General features: G+C 39.1%; 1 protein-coding gene across 12 annotated transcripts in view; it reads right to left on the reverse strand.

The window, feature by feature from the left end:
- Positions 1–800: 800 nt before the first annotated feature.
- Positions 801–25,103, reverse strand: part of celf1 (cugbp, Elav-like family member 1) — a 58,457-nt gene continuing 34,154 nt past the window's right edge. For 4 of the 12 annotated variants that reach the window (XM_028599282.1, XM_028599793.1, XM_028599712.1 and 1 more), the window contains 10 exons: positions 23,804–23,852; positions 21,190–21,324; positions 18,766–18,845; positions 18,365–18,526; positions 18,176–18,245; positions 17,758–17,880; positions 16,049–16,165; positions 15,192–15,377; positions 13,980–14,123; positions 4,376–6,317 (listed from right to left, as the gene is read on the reverse strand). In XM_028599282.1, the coding sequence (XP_028455083.1) occupies positions 6,190–6,317; positions 13,980–14,123; positions 15,192–15,377; positions 16,049–16,165; positions 17,758–17,880; positions 18,176–18,245; positions 18,365–18,526; positions 18,766–18,845; positions 21,190–21,324; positions 23,804–23,852 (1,194 nt within the window). In that variant the 3' untranslated portion in view covers positions 4,376–6,189. Of the gene's footprint in view, positions 1,988–4,375; positions 6,318–13,979; positions 14,124–15,191; positions 15,378–16,048; positions 16,166–17,757; positions 17,881–18,175; positions 18,246–18,364; positions 18,527–18,765; positions 18,846–19,602; positions 19,680–21,189; positions 21,357–23,803; positions 23,853–25,103 lie in introns of those variants that run through there. The other 8 variants (XM_028599209.1, XM_028599542.1, XM_028599457.1 and 5 more) reach the window with 8 other exon arrangements.

The raw sequence follows: 25,103 nt of genomic DNA on the forward strand, positions 1-25,103 counted from the left end.
CATCGGTTCATTTATGGGAACTTCTGCAACAGAGTTGGGAAGAACTTTCTGAAGAATATTTGATTTCCATTGTAGAAAGAATGCCACGAGTGTGTTCAGCTGTTCTATCTGCCAAAGGAGGCTACTTTGAGGAGTCAAAAAATCTGAATACATTTTGGTTTATAAATTGATTCCATGATTTCTTTTTTAACTTAAATTGAGTACAGTAAGACATTGAACTGCATGAATTTCAATAAAAACCTGGAAAAATTGGGGTGTTCTAAAACTTTTGACCGGTAGTGTATGTATAATATTGGTACAAAGTTACAAAGTTCTTTCAACAACAAAAAAAAACATCCTAACCCAGTTAAATTTTATAATAGGAAACTGTGGTTAACTATATGTGTAAAGTAAATAGTATATAATAAAGAAAGTATAAAATACTAAAGCAGGATGGGATCATGGCTGTTCACAATGTTGGTCCACTGGCCAGGCAAACAGACTACAGCCTGTAGGGACCCTGTATTCAATGAATACACAAACAGTATGAGTTGGCCACTGGTGTTTGATACTGGTCTGTGATCACCCTTCGTTTGTATAGTGTTTAGTATTGTTTTGGTTTTTTTCCTTTCTGACATACCGGTGCTAAAACAATACTTTTAAAACAGAGAACAAAACAACAGTTAGTGACATTAAAGAACGGCTTGCTTATTGCTAAGGCCATATGGTAAAATTTAAATGATTTATTTGAAATGCAACAATGACTTATTTCACCAGTCAATTGCTATTAAACAACAAAAAGAATCACTAGATAGCAGAAGGGTACTTTACAACAACATTGAATGCAGCATAAGCTTATGAGATGCAATTGGAAGCAGCATTGCGTCCCGTCAGTGGTGTTTCTCTGGCAGTGTCCATGGTGTCTTAAAGGTCAGCTAGTCTCCTGTGTCTTCAGCTGCAGACTGTTGGACTTCCCGGTGTTGGAATCCTCCTTTCCAGTGAAATACAGCCACACGTTAGACCGTATAGCTGTCTGCATTTTAACCGTGTTGAAGATAGGTACTAGCTAACGGTAAGCTAACGTTACCTGCTGCCAAGAGTAATGTTAATAAAAGTCATGTGCAGTGATGCTTCAGTTGCCTGTAATGTCCGTTTTGGAACACCAGAGGGCAGCGCAGGCATTTAAGTGACCTCTGCTTCTACAACTAGTCTGACCAATAAAAGGGGAAAAGGCTGATTTGTGCAAAACATCTGGCACTAGTTTATTCATAATTTAACACAAATGAGATCACATTTTGCCAAGAATTTCAGTGCAGATATATATATATAAAAAAATCATGCATACTAAATACACTGTAACAAAAGTCTCTCCTCTGTGGATTGTGTGTCTGATTCTCCACACAAAAGAGCAGAACAGCATCATGTGAATGCGGTGGTCAGTCCATAGGCTTAAAGTAAAAACAGATTTTTTACACAGACGATAAATGTTACCTCCTCATAACATCACTCAAATGGAAACTCCCAAAGATGAACCCTTAGCTAGTCTAATTACTAATATCTAACAACATGTGATCACTAAAAGTGTTTCTAATTCAGGACACACACACACACACGAAAGATTAGCTGCTTGCACACAAAAAACACAACACCACCAGAGGACAGGGGCACTGGGAGGACTGCTCCACAACACAGGAGATCCAAACTAAGGGAAAGGTCAAACTTGTGTCAAACCTATTTTGCAAAAATCCACTGGTTATGTAAGTCAGTTCTAGAAAAATAGATTCTGTAACGTGTAATGTAACTTTCCAACATGTTCAGGGGCAGTCTTTCTAGTGCTCCTGTTGCAGCACAGAGGACGTATGGGAAACAACAAAACAAAATCTCTCGGTAATCAATGCCAAACATAAGGTCAATGGTGAAATTGGAAGCATCAGAGAAGCGCAGAAGACAAGGACTGGACGATGAACTGTGATGCCACATCAACATGCTAGGGCAAACAGGAAGAGATCTAGAAAACAAAACAAAAAGAAAAACACAACAGGGAGACAAACCTAGGTTAAACCGCAATGGAACACACACAGGAGAGAGTAGAGAAACCAAGAATGATCATCTGTGTGTTACTGTCTAAACACTCAACAGTCAGTCAGGGACAGAGTGAGGACGAGCCACATGCTACCAGGAACTGAGCTGGATGACAACAAAAGCAACACATATAGCAGCTTGAATAAAATGGCAGCAGCACAGAGTCAGCGACAACATGCAGGGCACACAGAGGTCTGGAACAGCAGCTCGACACAAATCATGGAGTTGTGACTTTGTTGTACTGACCAGTTATCAATTATCAAGTGTTAACTGGCACTTGAATTATGCAATTAAAAAACTAAGTATAAAAGTAAAATGTTCCATACTGTCAATGGATTTGGAAAATGATTTTCAAAAAGGTATTTAAAGTACCATACCAGTATAGTTTTGCACTAATATTGCAAATTGATTGGATAAGTCTGCATTGCTTAACTGCACAACGGAAATGCAACTTTGACAACAAAGCGGAATGCACACCTGATGTACAAACTGAGGGATTACAGCATTTGAGCAGTTTTCAAGAAATGAATGAAAACCAATGGCTGCCTAACAGAAGGGTAAAATCCCTGAAACTACACCATCATGCTTTTGAAAATAGTCAGTAAAATCTGAAGTATACATGATTTTAAGTTAAGAATTACTTTCCATTTACACATGGATGTTTTGCCTCTTGTTTTATCCACAAATGAAAGGATAAGTCTGGTGATATTCTCTATACTTTATAGTAAACAAATCCCATGTGCAGATTCAAACCAACAATGACCAGATCCTCCTAACAAGTATTGTGTGTATCTGTAGCCTGGTACAGCATATCATAAAACACATCAATGAGCCCCACTGTTGCACTGGGTGACATATTCCTTCATCACCATGACAACACACACACAATACTTTATTTTTATTTATCAATTCCACACACACCATCTTACTGCAACGAATACTCACTACTGTAGTGAACCAAATGTGGATTAATCCGCCACTGAAAATAGTCTCTGACAAATGCACATTTCTTCCTGGTTTTTATTTATTTATTTATTTTTTATAAAAAACTACAGTGGTCAGTTGTTTAAGGAAATGGTAGATCTATTTTAAATAAACTAAACTAAATGTTTGTGGGCCCTTTTTTTCATGATGTACATCTTCAGTAAGAACCGATGGGCTGAGAGCCACAATCAGACAAAGTAGGGAAGTCAGAGAGTATTAAGAGACAGACTAACACATTGTCGGTTTTGGTCTTTTCATAGAATTCTTTTTTTTTAATATTTTGACTTGTGCCTTTAAAACATGTCTTATTTTCAAGACATGCAGCCAGTGTGCCACAGTAAAAATGAAACAAGGTCCAGCCCACAGAGAAGAAACAGGAACTGTCCCTGGCCATCTGATAACCTATGGAGTGAGTGAGGTAGGTTCCTAGGTAAAACTACAAAAACTGAAAGTTAGTTAGGTAATCTTCATGAACTTATAAAAGGTACCAACAGGAAGGTGGCGTCAAATGGCTGCCGTTTGTTGATGTCAACACATAAACTTCAAAGGTTACATTAACAAATGTAATGATGCATTTGTCAATGTAACATCCATTATAATACTGTGTGTGGTGATTAACAGCAGATCCTGTTCAGGCCAGTATGGAAAGCCACTTTAACATTTAATTGAAACACACTCCTATCTGTAATTTCATTTTAGATATCCATAATAGCATTTGTCACAGTTCAAATTATATTTTCTCTAGTCCAAATAATAATGAAAGATATCCACAATAACATTCTTACTAGTAGAAATTGTGTATTATGATATCTACAACTTTGATTGATCCAGTCTAGATATTAAATGGTAAAATGGCTTGCCATAGCCAGGAATGGTTTACACGCAACTCATTATAACCTTACGACTAGTAATTAAAATCTTATCTCAGGACTCTTTACAGACAGAGTAGGTCTAGACCACACTATGATTTACAAATACCCAAACAGTTCCCCCTAAGAGCAACAACACTTGTTTCATTTTTACTTCAGGTCCACCATCGGTCCATCCACCCAGACACACCCACCCACACACCCACCCACACTCCCTGATACATAATCTTGATTTTTGTGCAATAGCAAACATGCTTTGGTATACAACATACCAAGACCCTTCCAGTGTTGGCATACAAGTGAGTGAATGGGACAATACTACACATAATTTGGTGTAAATGACCCTGGAGCAGTGACAGATTCATACCTGCATCACACATGGTTGTACTCTGACTCAATCTTTGGACTTAGACCTGGGATCAGTTTTAAAACTAGTTCTAGTACTAGAAATATGCCCAGGACAACACATAAAGTCACTATTTATTCACACAGAAAGACAGGACAAACAGACACATTTTGAAATTGACTTCTAGAATAAACTATGCTCCCTGTGTTTTTGGAAAATGAGTGATTTATTCAGATGAAGGCATGTATGACAGGGAGGGTCTCTATGATGGATCCTACACACACAGCCATGCCACACAGACACGTAGTACACATCACCAAAACAGGCAAGGAGAGGACACACATCAGGAGATCAAATGGAGTTGTTGGACTTTACATTTGTCTTTCAAAATAATTTCAATTCAGATAAATAATTTAGGCAATAAATAGTTCCCCAACACACAGGGGAAGTATAAAACCTATATAAAAATAGAAAAGGCATAATAGTTTAAATATACATCTAGTTCTATAAAAAAAAACATGATTTCTTGCAAGTCTAAGCAACTGACAGGTTTGACAATTGACACATATATGAATTGTCCAATCACAGAAGAGATTCAGTGAGAGACAGTGGTGTAGCCGTCAAGAGATCAGCTAGCCGCTAGCTAGCAGGACAGTAGCTGAGGGATGTTGATGAATTTTTACCAAACACTTGGATTCAAGGTAAAAACCAGCTAAAACCATAACATGTATTATACAAAGCATTCTATCTGCATCAGGCAGATGAGTGAAACGAGCCTGTGGTGTTTGGTTTGTATTGATGCTTCTTACAGCTGAAACATGCTGTGTTTAGTTCTCTAAAAATATCTATACTTAATGCAATTTGAACTGCATTAGAAACATGTCTTACTAACCTCCACATAAAGAAAAATACAATAAATGACAGACGTATTATATTCATGTCATACAGAAATCAATTCCAGCCAATGTTTGTATACAACACAACCCATACCCAGCCGTCCACCTGAGGCCACTTGATAAGTGTAAGCCATGCAACAGCTGCAGCAGACAGACAAGTCCCATTTAAACAAGCATTAATGTGTCATCTTTAGATGTAGCTCAGAAACCGGTGGCAGACTCATTTCTCCCTCTAGCAACAAGGATGTTAAACCTGACTTCAGTGACTTTAGCTCAGAGTGGAAACACCAAGATGTTCACACAGTCGCTGATCTAGACTCTGCCCTCACAACACGCATGCACGCTCGCACCAACACACACACTTTACAAATGCAGAATGAGGACAAATAGTCTAGATGCAATGTGCATGTTTTAAGTGGAGCTCTTCCTGGTAAACAACAGACGCTTCTGTACCTACTACTCATTTAGGTGTATATCACATGCATTGGCTCCATTTCAAGAGTTAATACAGATATCTAATACGAAAGTAGGGACAACCACCCATTTAGTTTGTGAAAATGTCAAATAAAACCTGGTAATGATTTCTGCTGCCTAATCATATGTGTCATCCTTATATGTCTTTTCCAGCTGCTGCCTGATGGGTGTGAGTGGTGGAGGGGAAAGGGGAACATGAAGGATTTGGCACCTATGTGACCTGACTGTCAATGTGCAACACATCCTAACAATTAACTCATATGTGTATTATGTACCACAGCAAACATTTCAACTTAAATGAAAAGACACCTGTTTTCTTGTTTGTTCAAAGGAAAACAAAGTGCATAAACCACAACATAACACAGGAAGAACCCAGTCTAGCCTGGAAAATCTGGCATGTAGCTTTAAGCTCATGTGTTAAAATGAGCAGAAGAGGCAGCGCAGCGGACATCACCCTGTAATGCATAGACTAGTTTCTGAGTGGACCAGTCTTGGTTATTCATACTCCACTTACCATAACACCACCCTGCTTAACTAAGTCTGCAGTGCCTCAGCACCTTCAGTAAGGCTTGCTGTCATTCTTTGAGCGCTTCAGCTGCACCTTCAGCCTCTTCATTCCGATCTGGAAACCATTCATTGACTGGATGGCTGCCTGTGATGACACAGGGTTGTCATAGCTCACAAAGCCTAAAGGAGAAAAACAAACATTTTAAATGACAATAGAAGACTTTTGTAAATTGCAAATTGCAAATAAAAAGAACCACATGATTCACAAGCAGAGGTGTCAAGTAACAAAGTACAAATACTTCGTTACCTTACTTAAGTAGAAATTTTGAGTATCTTGACTTTTTACTTCTACTCCTTACATTTTCACACAATTATCTGTACTTTCTACTCCTTACATTTTAAAAATAGCCTCGTTACTCCTATTTTAGTTTGGCTTGTTTTCATTCCGGCTTGTCATCATTCAAAAAAACACACGAAAAAACCTATCCAGATAAATTGCGCCATCCGGATAGAGTGAATTTGATTGTGGTTGGATGAGAAGTATAATCATATACCATTCCGACACCCTATTGGTTTGTACGCAATCCACTGCACCTGTACAGACCCGGTGCTAATACGGCACCGGTGCCTTAACGACCGTAATCTACCGGACCGAACAGCAACACGGATTTCGGTGCCTTATTAGGTGCCACTTAAATGACTGCGCTTCTCTCTGATGCTCCGAAAACGGACGCTAGAGGGAACTAAAACATCGCCGCACGGGACGCTAGTTAACACTACACCTGCAGCAGGTAACGTTAGCTTACCGTTAGCTAGCAGCTGGAGTAAACACTGTTAAAATGCTGACAGCTAAATGGTGTAAAAGTGTGTCTGTATTTCACTGGAGAGGATTCCAACACCAGACTGTAGCTAGCGTTGTCTGAAAAACACAGACTCAGCCTGAAATAAGTAATTGTTATAAGTTATTGTTATTACATTTTTAATAAATCATTTAATTTCGACCCTGTGGCCTTAGCAATACACAAGCCTTTCTATAATGTCGCCATGTGCTCTTTTTTTTTTTTTAGATCAACTTTTTATTGTTTTATATTTTTGAACATACAGAACAGACAAATACAATTGAACAAGGTGCTTCCTCTTTTTGTGGAGGTGGGGTAGTGTACTATAGGCCCCTGTGCGGGCTAAACTTTTGTCCTTAATGGCATTTTTTTCCCCCTTACATTACTTTTATAATATAAATAACTTTTTAATTTATAGGGCTGTTAAACGATTATATTTTTTAAATCGCGATTTTTTTATATTCATATAGTTAATCGCGATTAATCGCATGTTTTATCGCATGATTAAAATTCTATTATTTTGCATTTCAGAACTTTTTTTAAGTACATATTAAGTATATCTTGATTGGGAATCAAATGAATGCAAAGAAAGTTACTTTATGAACTTGACTTTAAGATTTGTATTAGTTTATTATTTATTTACTGTAAACAAAAGAAGAAAAAAGAAAAAAATAAGGGTACTAAACAGTCAGCAACTTGTTTATTGTTAAGGCCATGGTCAAAATTAAAGATTTAATAATAATGTAATTACTATAACAATAACTTATTTCATTAGTAAATTGCTGTTGAACGACAAAAACAACCACCAGATGGGAAAAGGGTATTTTACAATTACTGTGAATGCACCATGAGGCTACCTGTTTTAAACGCACCACTGTGTTGTTTAATTCCGACAACGGCAGCTACCGCACTGCAGAGCAGACTCCTCTACAGTGAAATACAGTCACTTTACACTGTTTAACGTTAGCTGTCAGCATTTCTGATCATCTGTTTCCACTTCATCAAAGAGGGAGAGTTAATGAATAACCCTGTTTAATCCAGCTGCTAGCTAAAGGTAGGCTAACGTTACATGCTGTCAGGTATAGTGTCAAGTCAAGCACCGAAATGAGGCACATACATTTTCGTTCTTATTCGGTCTCGTTACTACCGTTTAGGTCGGCACGTTTCGGTACCCAACCCTACTTACCAGAGTCAATATAGTGTGCAGTAACTTCTAAATCATTGTGATTACTCACTGACGTCCAGTGATCACCGGTTGATGAGAAAGCGTTTGCACTTTGGTTTCAATAACAGGTCGGCGAGTAGCACTCTCCAAAATATGCTTAGCTCGTAGCTGGTAGCTCAAGCTTGACTTGCTTCGGTGATATTTTAAAAAGCGCCATTCAGAATTGTGTTGCTGCTGCATTTCTCCATCATGCTTGCAACCTGCAGCAGGAGGATGTGTTAGGAGGAAGTATGACAGCTTGATAAGTAACGGTGCGGCAAAGGGTCAAAATAGTAGCGTGTTAGGCACGACGTGAAGCTGAGTGAAGTGAAAATAAATTAATAAATGGCAGCATGCGATTAAAAAAAATGTACGCGTAATGCTCGGCCCTTAATCGCGTTGCGATTAACGCGTTAATGCTGACAGCTCTATTTTTATACTTTAAGTAGTTTTGAAACCCGTACTTTTACACTTTTACTTGAGTAAAAAGCTTGAGTTGATACTTCAACTTCTACAGAAGTCTTTTCAAACCCTAGTATCTATACTTCTACTTGAGTAATGAATGTGAATACTTTTGACACCTCTGTTCACAAGAGCGTGATATTCTCTCCAGTCCTCCTGACAATAACCACCCCTAACTCTCACTCCTGTATTAAATGATGGGTTAACATTTTTCAAGTCAGTCTCAAAACAATAGTCAGGTGCCTATATGTACAATTGAAATTGTTTTGCTTGCTGTACTCCTCCTTTCCACACTTGCCCTGAAAAGTATTCTTCTTCCTAAAGAAATGTTAAAGCACAGTAAGTGATGGGGACAAAATCCACATTCCTCGTTCTGTGCAATAATACATTCAAAACTTTAGCGAATATAATGCTAATACAGATTGAGGCTTCATCAGTCTGAGGTAAGGCTCAAACACACCAAAAGGGATAATTGGCGCTCCTATGGCACACTGCAGGCATCAGATTTGAAGTGCTAACACCACAGAACCAGTAGTATATTTAGGCAAATGTTTTGTATTTTACAGATACCCCTATCAGTGGCTGCATTAAACTTTGTCCCATGATGGACACGGCCGTAAAACTTCCATCATATTCTAGCCTATTGTAACACCCACGTGTCAAACCTTCCTCAGCAAAATGTCTAACTTTAACTAACCATTAGATGTATGCTTGTTGGGAGCAAATAACTTCACTAGCTTACTAAAGGTAATAACTTCTTTTTATTAACCAGGGTACCCTCAGGATCCTCCAACTTAAATTCAAGGCTTTTTAAGACCTTTTTAATACCATTTAAAATGAAATTCAATGCCAACTTTGTACCCATTCCAACAGAAGTATGAGGGGAAAATGTCAAATCTGTATAAATTTTAAACCCTAGAAAATAATTATGTACAACTAGGCTACTTGAATTAAATAAAACATTGTATTTAAAGTATCAGTCATTTAATACAATTTATTGGATTATAATATAATCCAATAAAATAAGATATATTACACTGCATAATGAGCACTTTTACTTTTGGTACTTTAAGTACAGTATATTTCTGTGTTTAACACTGAAAACACACAGCTCAGTTCAGCGTTTAAAGTTTTAAGGACAAGCAAGAGTGACATCTTTTGTTAAAGTGTAAAGTGCAGGTTAACCACCACAACCAATTAATATGTAAATAAAGTACTCAATATGTATATATTTAAACTTTTCTGTCTTAAAATGCGTTAAAATAACATTTATTCAAAGGTAGCATGTTTTTTACAGTAACTGGGTGATGACGTCATAAGAGGGAGTAGCAACCCATAGCAGGTACATATGGCACGTTCATGCCACCTGAATAACAGGGACCGCCCCCGTGGTTCTTCTTCTTCGGTTATATTGCCGTTTGGCATAACAACTTGTTGCATGACTGCCACCAACGGTTGGCCGTAGCCTAGAGCATCAGGTGTGTGAAAACATGGAGGCCACAATAACAAAAGATTTGCAGCTGTTTTCTTATACGAGCATCCAAACAGCACATCGCCAGGTGTTTGTTTGTGTTATCTGCAGGACAACGAACAGGAAAAGACACGGATGTGTTGTTTTTTTATACATAGGCCTATTTATGAATAATTTGAAACATGTATGTGTATGTTTATTGGCAGAGGCATTTGTCCACAATAAACAGTTTATTGTCATTAAAATATGTTCAGTGAACCAAAGTCGCCTACATCAAACGTCAGTTGTCAACAACGCGTCACCAACTGGGGAACTTGGTTATCAAAATCCAGCCCGAGTTTCCCACCTCTGATTCCCACAGGAAGTTACGTGGATGGTGACGTTTTCACTCGGAAAAACGTTTTTTCCGATGTCCATGAACGCACGGATAGACAGGTCAACAACAGGACAATTTTATCCATTTTCGCCATCTTATTCATCACTAAATTCACTTCTGACAACGTTTAGATTTCGAATATAGGCAGTCTTGCGAAAATCGTTGCTAAATTGACAATTTGCTTCAAAGTTTTCAGAGTTGAGAAGCTCCATAAAGTAACGCGACAACCAGCAGCGCCTGCCCCGGCCGCTGGCTCGTCACTCGGACAGTCTCGCTCGGACACACCGCTGTAAACCGGAGGTCTCTGAGACTGCTCTCGTAAATAAGAGGCTTTTATTTTGCCGTTGACGGATCGTTTGTTTAAATATCACATGTCCATCATAAGATTAACGGGAACCTGTCTCTCACACACACACGGCCACACACGGCCACACACGGCCACACACACACACACACACACACACACACACACACACACACACACACACACAGCGCCACAGCGCAGCAGGCAGAGGAGAGAGTGGGTCACAGAGGCAGCAGTAAAATCAGCCCACTTAGTAGCCACAAACCTCACCCAGGCACCAATCAGCCGTTTGTCCTGGTGGACCCTCTGCCCTGTTTCTGATTTACAAGGACACTGATGTTTACCATTTTTGCTAGCTAGCTAGGTCTTGGTGAATCTCAGACTGTTTGACAGACACAGAGCCCCGTTTGGGTCTCTGGTCTCTGAATGAGCGAACGTTTAGGCAAGTGTCTGTACGCTGCTATATGTTTTTTTTTTTTTTTACATTGGTTGTTGCGTTAAATCTTACCCAGATACAATCGTGCCATTTTCTGATTGGCTATTGTGTAGCCCCTTTCTTTTTCTTTTGATTGGCTGATAAGTGGTAGGCTCGACTAAGAAATGCAGGGGACACGCTTGATTCCTGTCAGTTCCATAGTGAGAGCGGCGCACAAGAAAAATTATGGACGCTGCGGCATATTAAATATATTATAAATAGTTTTTCTGTGTGAGAAATACAATGTGTGGTGGGAGTGCGTGACAAAAGACCAAAATGAGTGACTGTCACGCTCAACGCGTGACACTTGAGAGCCCTGGTTTACTTGCAGCAAACAAATCCTGCACGGATCAACAGATGTTAGAGTCCGGCGGCTGCTCGCTCTGTTTGTTATAAGACACATCAAGCAGATTAATGGAGCCGCTCAGTGTTTGGCTAGCTAATAAGCAGTTAGCCTGTTATCTTGAGCTTTGTCTGAAGGTGCCGAGCAGCCAGCCAGGCTCGACACACCCGACACATTCCGCACATTCTCCGCTCAGTTTAACCGCTAATCCCCCAGTAGCGGTCTGAGAGGCGTGTTGACTTTGCGTCTCGGTCCTCCGGTGTGTCCTGCTACGGGCTCTGGTCAGTTTTTAATTAGCCTACATTAGTAACAGTTAATTTTGTTATGGTATGAACTTAATCCTAGGAAAGGCAAAAAATATAAGACCTATGTAACTAAATCCAAGATTTTGTATACCAAATTCAAGGCTTTTAAGGCCTTAATTTGAGATTATCAAATTTAAGACTTTTTCAATGCTTTTAAGACCCCGCGGGTACCCTGTTAACATACACTACTGGTCAAAAGTTTTAAAACACCCCAATTTTTCCAAGTTTGTATTGAAATTCATGCAGTTCAATGTATTATTGTACTCTGAAATGAAAGAATAGAACAAATAAATAATTTAAGTTAAAAAAGAAATCATGGAATCAATTTATAAACCAAAATGTATTCTAAATTTTTGACTCATCAAAGTAGCCCCCTTTAAGTCATCATATATTAACTATTCTATTCTATTATCTATTGTTGTCAGCTTACCTCATGCCTTTACACGATTTTCCTTTCAGTAAAGCAAATTAAAACTTAATAATCCATGTCTTGACGAACGTCCAGAAAGACTTCCTACTTCAGCAGCAAGTCTCTTTACTATTGTAAATATAATTTCCATAACGTTAGCGCAATGAAAATTGCGACAAGTCCATCAGCAGTTCGGGTGAAGTCATTATAGTCTTTATCAACAAAAACTCATTGAAGCTAGTGAGGCTCTTCAACTACTCTGCTCATCGTCTAAACAAACTCCACGTCGGCCAGCTGACAGTAAGAAAACAAACGCTAAACAGGAAGTAGCGGGGTTGATGGGAAATGTGGTCTTATAGTTGAGATTGACATTCAAAAATATGGTTTAATGTATATTAGCCATTCAGAATACCAAAGACAGTTTTTACATATTAAGTTCATGCAAAATTGAAAAAATTAAATTATTACCGGCAATATATATCAATCTTCATAATTGAACGAATTACTTGTTCTCTTGGAGCTATATCAATCAAAATTCCATCCAAATCTCTATTTTTTGTTTCTTTCTAGAATGGCACAGTTGTCTTACAGGCATTACTTTGAATTAAAACCACTATTGATGTCTTGGTAGAAAAATATAAGGATAATAAAGACAACATGAGCCTCTTTCCCCATTGATTCCAATGGAAGCAATTCTAAAACTTAACCCTGGTAAAATGGCCGCCAAGTGCTTCCATCCTGGAATGGCAAGTCAGAATTACATGTCATATATATTGTTCTATATCTATGAGACCAACATTGTTAAGTGTTATGATGGTCTGTCTCTCTTCCATTCCATTTTCATGGCAACACACTACTTTCTGCAGTACAATACTGTTCAAATAATGCTCACGAGGGTATGGTACCACAGTGTGTTCCAACAATACTTGTATACAAACAGAGGGGGTTGTAAGTAATCCAGACAAGTTGGAAAACCTGTGGGAATTGGTAGCACCAACTTTCAAAGCTTGATCAACCTCCATTGCTGCAGAACAGCTTTACGTTTGTTAACCCCTTTCTTGTTCCCTGAAAAAGGCCTTTTTGTAAAATTCTGAAATGTACATTATTTTTCAGTTTTGGGTAACCTTTTTTTTTTTTTTTTTTTTTTAACCTCAGGCAGTTCACCACTTACCTTTGTACCATTTCAAGCTATTCATTGGACTTGAACTGATAAAATTTCAATAAAAAACTAGAATAATTGGGGTGTTCTAAATCTTTTGACCAGTAGTGTAACTTAAAGCGTGCACCCTTCTACCAGTCACACAGACACAGAGGAGCCACAGCAGGGGAGAAAAACAGGCTGTCAACACAATGTTAAAGACCCATTTCCACCAAAATGCCAACAACTGGCTTTGTGCTGCCTTATCTGAATGAACCTCCCAACTGTTTGCATCTCTGTCGTGTGCTGCCACAACGACAGGCAAAGATAACTTCAAGGACAGGAAAACTATCAGAGGGTTGCTTGTGCTGGTTGTTCAGTCTTTAAATGTTTTAAGCTGCAGCAGAGTCAAATACAATAGTTTCAACACAACACTGGAAGGTTATGGGGACCGATTCACATATTTTCTTGATCATAAGAAGGCCTATATGTATACAGTAGTTTGCGTGAACTCACCAAAACACTTGCTGAGGTTTGTCTGTTTGTCAATGAAGACTTTAGCAGAGATGACATTTCCAAAGGGCATAAACATCTGAAGCAGGTCCTGGTCTCCAAACTCCTGGGGCAGGTGGTAAATGAACAAATTGGCACCTTCTGGACCTGCCAATCAGTTAGTCCTTTTTACTGATCATACAAACATGAAACACACAAATCAATAAATTCAACTAACCCTCCCAGGGCTCATGTGAAAATCTGTGACAACAGATTATCAAACTGTAGGCAATGAATTGTTTGATCTATGTGTTGGTAAACCGTGCACTTGGGATCGGTAAACGTTTGACAAGAGGAGGGTCTGTTCTTCAGTAGCCACAGTTATAATATAGTCAAGAGTTGTTTTGCTGACATGGGTTTAACAAGTATAAATAAAAGTCTGTAGCTCATCTAGATGTGGTAGCAGATGCTTTGGCTGTCTGAATATGACAAACTTTTGTTGCTTCTAACTTTCTTTTTCTTCTCTCTTCTTCTTGTTGTTGTTTATTTTGTCGATGTCATGACCATGAAATAAGTATTTTATCTGAACTCAGCACTCAGCAGAACTGCCAGAACTGGGGGTGGGGGGGGAGGGTTCTGTAGTATCTTATAAGACATCAATTATTACATGAAAATAAGTCAGAGTATTAAAATGAACACACAAACAAGGACAAGCCTCCTGTTACGGAGGATGACATAATTATCTGAGGCCGTGTTAGAAAGAAGGTGGTGACATCTTACCGGAGCTGCGACTGTCGCTGGCTGACGCAGCAGATTTAAAACAAGACAGAATCCTTAGCAGAAGGTGAGATCAACACACAGCAAACACACATCTCTACCAACCCGCCCACTACAGTACTTCAAATCAAGTTAAGACGCAAGCATAGATTATGCTTGCACACAGTTAGCTTTATTTCTTTTATCTGCAAAGGGAGCCTATGGCAGCCTATTGAACAGGTCACTTTATATGAAAATAGGCATATTAGGAAAAGTACTCTAAACTCCAACTCAGATTTTAACCTGGAGCTATTGATGTTTTTTGTTTCCCTGTGTGTTTGGTCAATTTGATGAAGCATGCTCATACAGAGGTTATATAGTAAAAAGGCCACAGCTCCTGCTCCAGTCATTTCATCTCTACTGCCCCATGTCATCGCTTTTTTTTTTTTTTTTTTTTAATTATCAGCCCAGAGAACCCACCTTCCTTTTGGCTGCCTGCAGCTGAGACGTTCTGCTGGGAGAGCAGGCTCTGGTTGTACAGGCTGGGAAGGGTGGCAGCAGCATACTGCTGGATGCCTGAGTAGGCCTGGCTCAGTGCCTCCATGGTGTTTCCTGAGCCATTAGACAGGCCTCCAGAGCCAAGGCTGCCATTCAGTGCTGCCATGCCTGCATCACAGTTAGGGTGAAAAGGTAAAATCTTATCATTCAAACTGAAGTTCAATTAAACATAAAAATAGTCAGAGGAAAATACAGTAAGTAACAAGAGCCATTGTCAGGGCCACTGTTCATTCATATACAGACAAGGTGAACCAAGCCTTTGTCTGGAAGAAGTTTAATAACAATAATAAACTTTCTTTATTAAGCACTTTTCAAGATACTCAAAGATGCTTTACATGAAATTTAAAAAATAAAATAAAAAATAACCTAATATACTGTATACATAATAACTGGGATTTAATTTTAGTACATCAATATTGAAATCAGTTCTCACAGTGTATAAATTAATAAACAGTCCGTGCCACTAAGCAGCAATGTAAAGAACAGTCAAATCAAATTCAGCTGAAGCAGTGGTGTTCCCCCTAAAATCTAAGTATCTGAGCCAAAATAACTTAACTATCAGGTTACTTTTACTTTCATAATTATAAACAACTATAGACGTTTGAGTGAGGCAACACTACTCGTCTCTGTATGATTTCTTGCTGTTGTACTGACAGCATCAACGCACATTAGATTACATTCACAAGACAACCTTGTCTGCTCTGAAAATCTTTAAGACAATGATTTACATCTATCTACATACTTAGTGGAAATGTACAGGTCCATCTTTGGGTAAGTACCTGCCAGGGAGCCCATGTTGAGGCCTGCTCCAGCACCAGCAGCCAGAGACTGCAGGGCCCCGAGAGAAGCCATGGGGTTCACTGATGAGCTGCTGCTGGAGGTGGGAGAGGAGCCTGCTTGGGGAACATTTACTGTTAATGTTAATGTAAACACAACTGGGAAAATATTAGACAATGCTGTTTTACAGTGCTACAGTCTGTGTTAGAGCTCAGCAATGTCAACATTTTCACTTAATTTTGACCTCACAATTTGCAATTTATGATAGTGTGTCTATCAAAAGAAATCATAAAATAGGCAATTTGAAGAAAGTAAAGTTTGGAGAATTAATGTGTAAGTAATTGTTGAATCTTGGCGGCTTTTTAAATAGTTTATTTATATATTATATAATAATAATACTACTACTACATTTTATTTAAAGGTGCCTTTCTCGGCACTCAAGGACACCGTATATATATATATATATATATATATATATATATATATATATATATATATATATATATACACACACACACACACACACACACACACACTATATAGTTGATATATAGTGGTAAATAACTGTACAGATAACAGTGAGAGTAGGATCTTTTGGAGGTTTATGTGGACTCACATGGAGTTCACTAGGGGTGTCACGTTTCTCAAAATTTACGGTTCGATTTGACTTTCGGTTTTAAGGTCACAATTCAATTAGATTTAAACTTTTCTTTTTCAGCAGTGACAGCAATGCCCCAATAAGAGCCACTAGATGGCATTAGTGTACTTTACAACAACAGTTTGCGTTTTTCAAAATTACCGAAGCGCAATTGGAAGCACCTGTTGGAGCCCACATGCTTTACCTTTATTGTTTGTTTCCATAACTCACTCAGGGAGAAAGGCAAAATGTTGCCTTCAGGGAAGCAGAAAGATTTTCTTTTTGGGTGCGTTCAGACCCAAAGTGTGGTCAAATGCAGTGGATTACTAGTACCTGGATGCTGCACTCAAAGCGGTCAAACTGTTGAGTGTGGACGCTGGACACTACTCGCACACAACGGTTGCCATCTTTGCTACAGAGCAGAAGCTGCGGGACCACCAACGTATTTTCAAACTTGTGAATATAGCAGGCGAGGGACCTGCAGCTGTTACTTTGGAACGGCAAAAACTGTACTATACAAATGTAATTTATACATGTGTTTTCATTCGATATCACTATTATACTGCAGTCAGATAGTGAGAAAACAAGCTAGTATATGTTTTAGTGGGCGACAATTGGTGGCAGTAATGTTCGGCCCGGCTACAATTTGCCGTTAAACAGAAGAAGATGAAGGGTCACTTCCTGTCAGTGCATTACAGCCGTTCGTGATTTGAAACACTACCCTGCCAAAATGTACGCACTACACAAGTGAGTACATACACAGTGTGTGTACACAGTTTACTACATGTAGGTATCCAAATTAAGAAACACTGCCTGTGTCTTTAGCTGCATAATTCCAGCCGTTAAGCTGCGCTGTGTCTCTTGTTTTTTCCTTGGACATGCACAAGTAGAGAGGAGAGAGAAAGGAGAGAAAAAAACTTTGCAGATCCTGCTTTTGATTTTGATAATCTAAATCGAAAGCTCAGTTCAATCAATTCGATTTAAATCATAATCGTGACACCCCTAGATTACCATACCACTAAGCCCTATTGCTTGTACCTTCCCTATAAAACAGTACTGTAGTTGTCATTTTACCTGAGCTTGTTAGTGCACTTAGTGGGCTACTAGATGTTGTCATGGCGCTGGAGCCTGTAGGAGTGGCCTGTGTGGCAGTTGCAGCTGCTGCTAAAGCAGCCAGGTTCTGCATGGCATTAAGACCTGACAGACACACACACGGTTAAGTTCAATACTCCACCCACCCCTTCCTCTGAGCACGATTGTAAATAGAAATACTATATAGGGACGTGTCTCTCCTGAAGCTGAACGGGTTTAAGACCGGACATTGAAAACTTCCTCAGCATCCAGAGGGATGATATGAGCTTCTTCCAAACACAGCAGCCACGAGTGAGATGACTATTTAGTCAACAATATATATTTACATATTCAAATCTAATTCTAACATGACTGCATGATATTGTACAATGTCTGTTAAGGCATGAGTGTGAGTGTGTACCTGAAACAGGGTGCAAGTTGTTGAGTGCATTACCCGTGGAGGCTGACTGCTGCAGCAACTGTAAGTAGAGCTAAAGCCAGGAGATATAAGAAACAATATGATAAAGTGGAAGTGACAGGAAAGTGTGAAATGTGGAATTGCTTTGTCAACAGTTTACTCATTACGTTTTGTATAAACATACACACTCACTGCTAGGTACTGTGGCCCCAGGCTGTTGAGCCCAGTGAGATTTCCCCACATGGAAGCAGCACTGAGTTGCTGCATTTGCTGCTGCAGTTGTTGGGCCATGCGTTTCTGCTCCTTGTCCTTCTGAGTGTCTGCAAACTTCACCACAATAGGCGATGAACAGCCCTAAACATGGACAAAGGAAATGTTTTGTACTGTGGCAGCTTGATGTACTGATACTGATTAAAACATAATTAAATTGCAACTTAAGAGCTTGTCAAATAATTGAGACTCAGCTCTGCTGCTTTGAATGCTTTTTCTTCGTAATATTTCAACAGTGGAGAAACTATAATCCACCAGTTTTGAAATCAGGGTCACAATTTTACAACATAACAGATCGTTTTTAGTGTGAAGTTGAAGTTCACCTCCATGGTCTGAGACTGGTGCATGGACTTGATGGCTGACTGGGCCATTTGTCTCGCTGTGAATGTCACAAATGCACAACCTGAAAGAGAGAAACAATGTAACATGACTTATCACAAAATTCTATTTTGTCAACATCCCAGTGCCTTTATCCAACAGTGTTGTTCAACTGGGCTTGTTCTTGTATTAGCCTGAGGCTGTTGTATACTGTGGACTTTTACCACTCCTTTTTTATTTTTTATTGTTGGTCTCTTTTTTCTCAGCTGTCAGCTGAGACACAAACCTGGCCCATACTAGTGCTGTTGGAACGAATTCTGAAAGTCGAATATAATTTGAATAGTAAAAAAATGAATTCTACTCGAAAGCTGAAATTACTATTCGAATGTGATTTTACTATAAATATGTTTGCTATCCTAACTACTCGAGGTCAATGCCTAACCCCAACCAATCGGGCTGCTTCATAGGGCGGGACTTGCCTAGAAGTTGCGTGGGATCCATAACGCACAGGGGAAGTGACAGGTCGAAAGCTCGAAATCGAGCTTTCACTGAAAATCGGAAGAAGGATGGGAAATTGTTTTAACATGACTTTAAAATCGACAACCACCGAGCCAAAATGCTTATGTTATCATTAGTTAGCTCGTTCTTGTTTCTAACTAAGTTGCGACTTATAGGAGCTTAGCTGGGAGCTTCATGGAGACAGCTAAAGTTTATGTTAGCTGCCCTACAGCTGTCAGAGTTAGCATTGACTTCATATATTACCTTTTAATAGCTGTATTCTCAGTAACGTGACAATCTGCAAGAAAAAGAGTAGTCTTTTATCCCACTCCGGTCCCACTCACACCATGAGTTACAAGCATGCCCGAGGCTGTCCTCTGTGTTACTGCAGCACAGTAGGCTCACATGCAGATTACAGGGCCTGTCCTCCCTCCATGCTGCCAGTGGCTGTCATCAGGTGGATATTTTGCTCTGGGTATATGCAAATAAATACAATACAGCTTTTGTTTTCTCTTTCTTTTTTTTTAAAGCAAGCAGTAAGCAATTTGAGCAAGGGTAAAAAAGGACAGAGGGTATCGTAGGCTATACAGATTGTAAAGCCCATTGTGGCAAATTTGTGATTTATGACATTGGGCTATGTAAATAAAATTGACTAAAATCGTGATTAAAGAATGAGCTGGATTTTCCTATATAGCTTGTTAAAGCTAAGGGGAGCTGCAAATTCAGCTGATAATTCTCTGAAAGTTCGTAACTATGACTGACCTCTAACATTGTTTTGTTTTTTTACATTGTCATTTGATACATTGTTATTTAACGACAAATCAATTATAGCCACTCAAGTCTGGTGTACACGTGGCCGGTTAGCTCAGTTGGTAGAGCGGGCGCAGATATGCAGAGGTTTATTCCTCGACGCAGAAGGTCCAGGTTTCAAGTCCGACCTGTGACGGTTTTCCTGCATGTCTTCCCCCTCTCTATATCTACAGTACATCTCAGCTTTCCTATCCAATAAAAGGAGAAATGCCCAAAAATAAAAAGTCTGGTGTACACTATTAATATAGACTTGACCTGACAGTGCTGCTATTATCACACCACTTTCACTTTACCTTGTAATTTTTGTCTCCAAATGCTCTAGTTTTATATACCTAGGGCTGGGTATCGTTCATAATCTTTCGATCCGGTGCCAATTTCGATACCGATTCCTAACAATACTTTTTTCGATACCATATGTTTTAAAATCCATTTCAACATCAACAAAAATACATTAAACACAACATTTTTATTTTCCACCTTAATTGTGAATCAAAACATCAAAATTAAAAAATTCTGGTAAAACTGCTCACTCAGAGTAACATTAATAAAAGTGCCTTGCCTTGCAAGCTCAGCCTGTCAGTCAGTCATCAGGGCAGAGAAACCACCGTTGTGGCTGCTTGTAAGTCAACAGCACCGCGACCGCTTTCGGCTCGTCATTAATATCATATCACAGCAAACGCTGTCTGCGTGAAGTTTTAAAAAACTGTAACCACACTTGAAACCAACCGTGACTCTCCGTGACTTCAACAAAACTGCAGACAGTTTACTCCGTCCGCACGTCTCCGTGTGCGTGTGTGTGTCGGTCGGAGCTCTGCTCTGTGTCAATATGCAGAGAGGACAGATAAGCTTGCGCTTACGCGCTCAGACGCTTTTGGAACCGAAATTTGGCACCGAAAGATAAAGAATTTTTTGATACCATAAAAGTATCGACGTTTGGTATCCAGCCCTATATATACACCTCATTATTTATTTATTTTACTTTCTCTATTCATCTGTATTGCTGTCCTTGGGCAAGGACACTTGAGGATTAGAGTATGTTTAGAACACACTATAATTTATAGAGACCCGATAATTACCCCAAGAGCTTGCATTTGTGAGTGTAAGAACAGAATATGCCTTACCACGGCTGAGTCCATCAGGGCCTCGAAGTATCCGGCACTCCTCTATCTGTCCGTATGGTGAGAACATCAGTCGGATGTCATTCTCGTTACACTTTTTGGAGATCATTCCAATAAACAGCTTCCTGTCCTCCACTGCTGTATTCAACAAACCACAACATCAAACACACCTGCTTTGTGTCAAGGTAAATGGTGAAATATAACATCAACATACACATATGTTTAATGTTTAATGTTAATGTTCTTTTGCAACTTATGTTATCCTTCAATGTTCATGTAGGCACCTCACTACTGTTTTTACTTGACTTGTGAAATTGTGACCCTATACTTACAACAAGGCACTTTACTTGTTTTTGCAGCAGTATGAATATGTGTACAGTCATGCCCACACGATAGCGGATAATTTGGATAATGCAGCTCTTTAGAGTGGATACATTTGAAAAGGCCAGTTTTATATTGATAAAAATTATACTTAAGATAAAAAGAAAATGGAACTACAGCATGTAGAAGAAAGCCTACTTGAAAGATATGTTTTCTGACGTATCCATAGTATGGACACAGCTCAGATCTACTAAAGGAGAACAAATGAAAAAACATGCAATAACTAAAAGACATTTTTAAAAGAGAAAGATTATTCCTTGTCAATTTCAGCACAAGATAACCTTGAACTGCATCATACTCAGCTACAACCACAGCTGAATGCACAGAAGCCATTTGTCCTATCTAGAGACAAAAATAGTACTTAATGTTTTCCCACTTGTCTAACAACCACCCACAGCCTCTGTCCCATTCAGATTACCACATATACGGGCTGTAAATTACTCAATTGTGGGTTGAACAAGGAAATTATCTCAATGCAATGAAATACTGGCTGGTGCAGACAACCTGTAGTGTGTCACAAACAAAAGGGATAGTAAGCCTATAGTGCGTAGTTTCTGTCACCCCCCTGAGGAATTTTAAGTAATGACAACAATTCTGTCAGTGCATCCACATGACACAAGCCTTCCGTGATCGCACTTCACCCCCACCCCTCCTTCACACAGTTGCTAGTAGCCAAGGAGGAGACACGGAGGATTAAAAAAATTATCTTTACTCGAGTTTCTGCGCGTGAAAGTCGGCGGACAACACCAATTTCTAAACACAGCCATACTGAGAAATACAGAGAGAGTTGTGTGGAGGACATAGTCTTACTTACATGTAACTTTGAATCAACTCATTTGGCAATGGCTTGAGTTCATTATTATAACAAAAGTTACGCACTAAAGTTTTAAGTATTATGAGTGTTCATCTATCTGCCTACTTTTTCACAACTGTTCCCCAAACCTATAGTCATTAAAGGGATAGTTCAGATTTTTAGAAGTGTGGCTGTATGAGTTAATTCTCCATTAGTTAGTTTATTTGGTACAGTAGATGGCTGTGGACAGGGGCAGCAGCTAAATGGATTTTAGAGACCTGCTTCTCCAAACTGGGGGCGTGCCGACCGCCATCTACTGTAGATAACACACTAGCTATGGAGAAGTAGCTCATACAATTCCAATTCAACAGATCTGGGGCCTCATTTATGAAACTGTGCGGCGAATATGCATCAAAAGTGGCATACGGACGAAACGTAGGACATGCATACGCATGGAAATATTCTGACGTGCGTACACACGTTTCACTTAAAAAAAAAAAAAAAAAAAAATCACAATCCACTCTAAATATGGCGCAGCTATTGCGGATTCATATCACGCCCACAGTTGCATAAATAGTCACGCCCTTGATTAATATTCATTCATACCAACATGAGCAGAGAGAAAAATAAAAAAAAGGAATTTCACTCAATGTGAAGTTAAAGTTCTTGTTGGAGAGGTGGAAAAGAGGAGAAAATGTTTGGATGGCACAGTGTGGGCATTACTAATGCCAAAAAGCTGTAGAGCGCATGCTGCAGACGCAGTTAATGCCACAACCTTAGAAGGTCAGGCAGTGAGAAATTGTCCGATATTAAAGTTGATGTAAAAAAGCGCCTAGCGCTACATCGAGAATGTGTTTCCACTCCTCTCTGTAACGCTGGGCCTAAAACAGCCCAGATCTCCAACAGGACAGCTCGAGGAAGTCAGAACCGCCTCATAAGCCACTCGTCCTCGTTTGCCAGCAAGACTTCTTGCTGTCTAAAGATTCATTACCTCCGAATACTTCCATTTGCCCATATTCCAACAGTGCAAAATAAGCCATTATGCGTCATTACGATGATGGCATGCCTTTTTATACCCATCTACTTGATTGTATCTAAAAAGCTACACGTGTCGGAATTAATCTAAGTGTAAATGACAAATAGTTCTGTGCATGGAGCACGTAGGCCTATACAGTAATTAGTAAAATTGTATTTCTATTGCACCTTTCAAAATTGTTAAAACATGCTTTACAATAAAAACAAATAAAATAAAACAAACCATCTAAAGTTGTAAAAATGAACACTATATAAAACACTATGCTACGGTATATAATGCCCATATTAAAACGATGCGCTCTGCCAGACAGAGGCCTCGAAAACAGCATCAGTGTAAACATTATTTGTCCTGTTTACTGTATTATTTATGGAAAGAGAAGACAGATGAAAATGCTAGAAAATCCTTACCATTGTTTTTCTCACTGTCAGCTGGCTTCATCTGTATTGGGTGGTGCATCTGAACGAGGCAACAACACATTAACACTCATAATGTTGAAATATGCACATCTGTGTTGTGGATTTTTTTCAGTAATATTGGCAGAGATTCCACGTCCTTGGTAATAGTTTCATAAGCTAGAATCATGATTGGGGAATAGAGTCATAGTAAAGGAGGGCCACTTATACGTTGTATGCAGCCTTGTTTGGCTTTTTACCAATTACTAACTTAGGTATTATGAGTTGTTTTTTTATTATATCAGTTTTAATACATTAAAGCTATAGCCAGTAGCAAATTATAGTAACAAGTTCTTGTATTTTTATAATTGGATGTTAAGACTTTAAGAGTTTGTCATTTAATGCATAAATTGACCTGGGCCATAAGTAGGGCTTTACAGCTTTGGTAAAAAAGAGAATGTCAACTTACTAGCCTGCTATCCTTTCTTCTATTCTTTAAACCTCTTTTGAAGGTGCAATGAAATGAAATGAAATGAGCAATAAAACTATCTACTGTTCCGTTCTAGCTTTGGCAGAAATAACTTATCCTGTTCAAATACTTAACCACTCAGTATGGGATCAAAATATGTACCAAGCAGGAGCAAGTCCTCTAACCACTGTTAACCATAACCATCGTGAGAAGATAGATCATCTTGACATGTGTCGATTAGCCTGATTGCGGAGGATAATCAACCTCACCGTCCCTCAGCCTCAGTACTAGGGCTGGGCGATATGGCCTAAGAAAAAAGTCTCCGTTTTTTTCACAAAAAAATCTGATTTAATGTTTAAATAGATTTTTTTTCCCCCTACTTAAAATCAATCTGCAGATAGCAAAGAAACTGTTCAAAACAAGTTTTAACTTTATTTTGTTTTGACTCATACGGGGCATGTATACCATTATGATTATTCATGCCAATTTTGGGGAAATATAACAATAAAATGGATACACGAGATAAAGCTGTTTTCACTTCCAAGTCATTTTGACTTAGTCGCGCAACCTTGCCCCTATTTTCACCTGTTGCTGAGTAACGTACATTAACATCCAATGGTCTCATGAATGTAGCATACCTGTAGCAAGCTCCTTCATATTAACTAGCGGTAAAAAAAAACAGTGAAGAGGAGCTCCGTGCTACAGAGCGGTGATTGCTAGTTGTTTAAGCCGCTACAGACCCCGTCACAGCTTGGTCGTATCATTTATGGCGTTTTTTTATTACATGGTACCTGCTCGACTAGCCTTGACTCAACGCACTGTGCGTCCGTGTTCCATTGCAGATAT

The sequence above is a fragment of the Perca flavescens genome, chromosome 1, assembly GCF_004354835.1.
Source record: "Perca flavescens isolate YP-PL-M2 chromosome 1, PFLA_1.0, whole genome shotgun sequence".
NCBI lineage: Eukaryota > Metazoa > Chordata > Actinopteri > Perciformes > Percidae > Perca > Perca flavescens.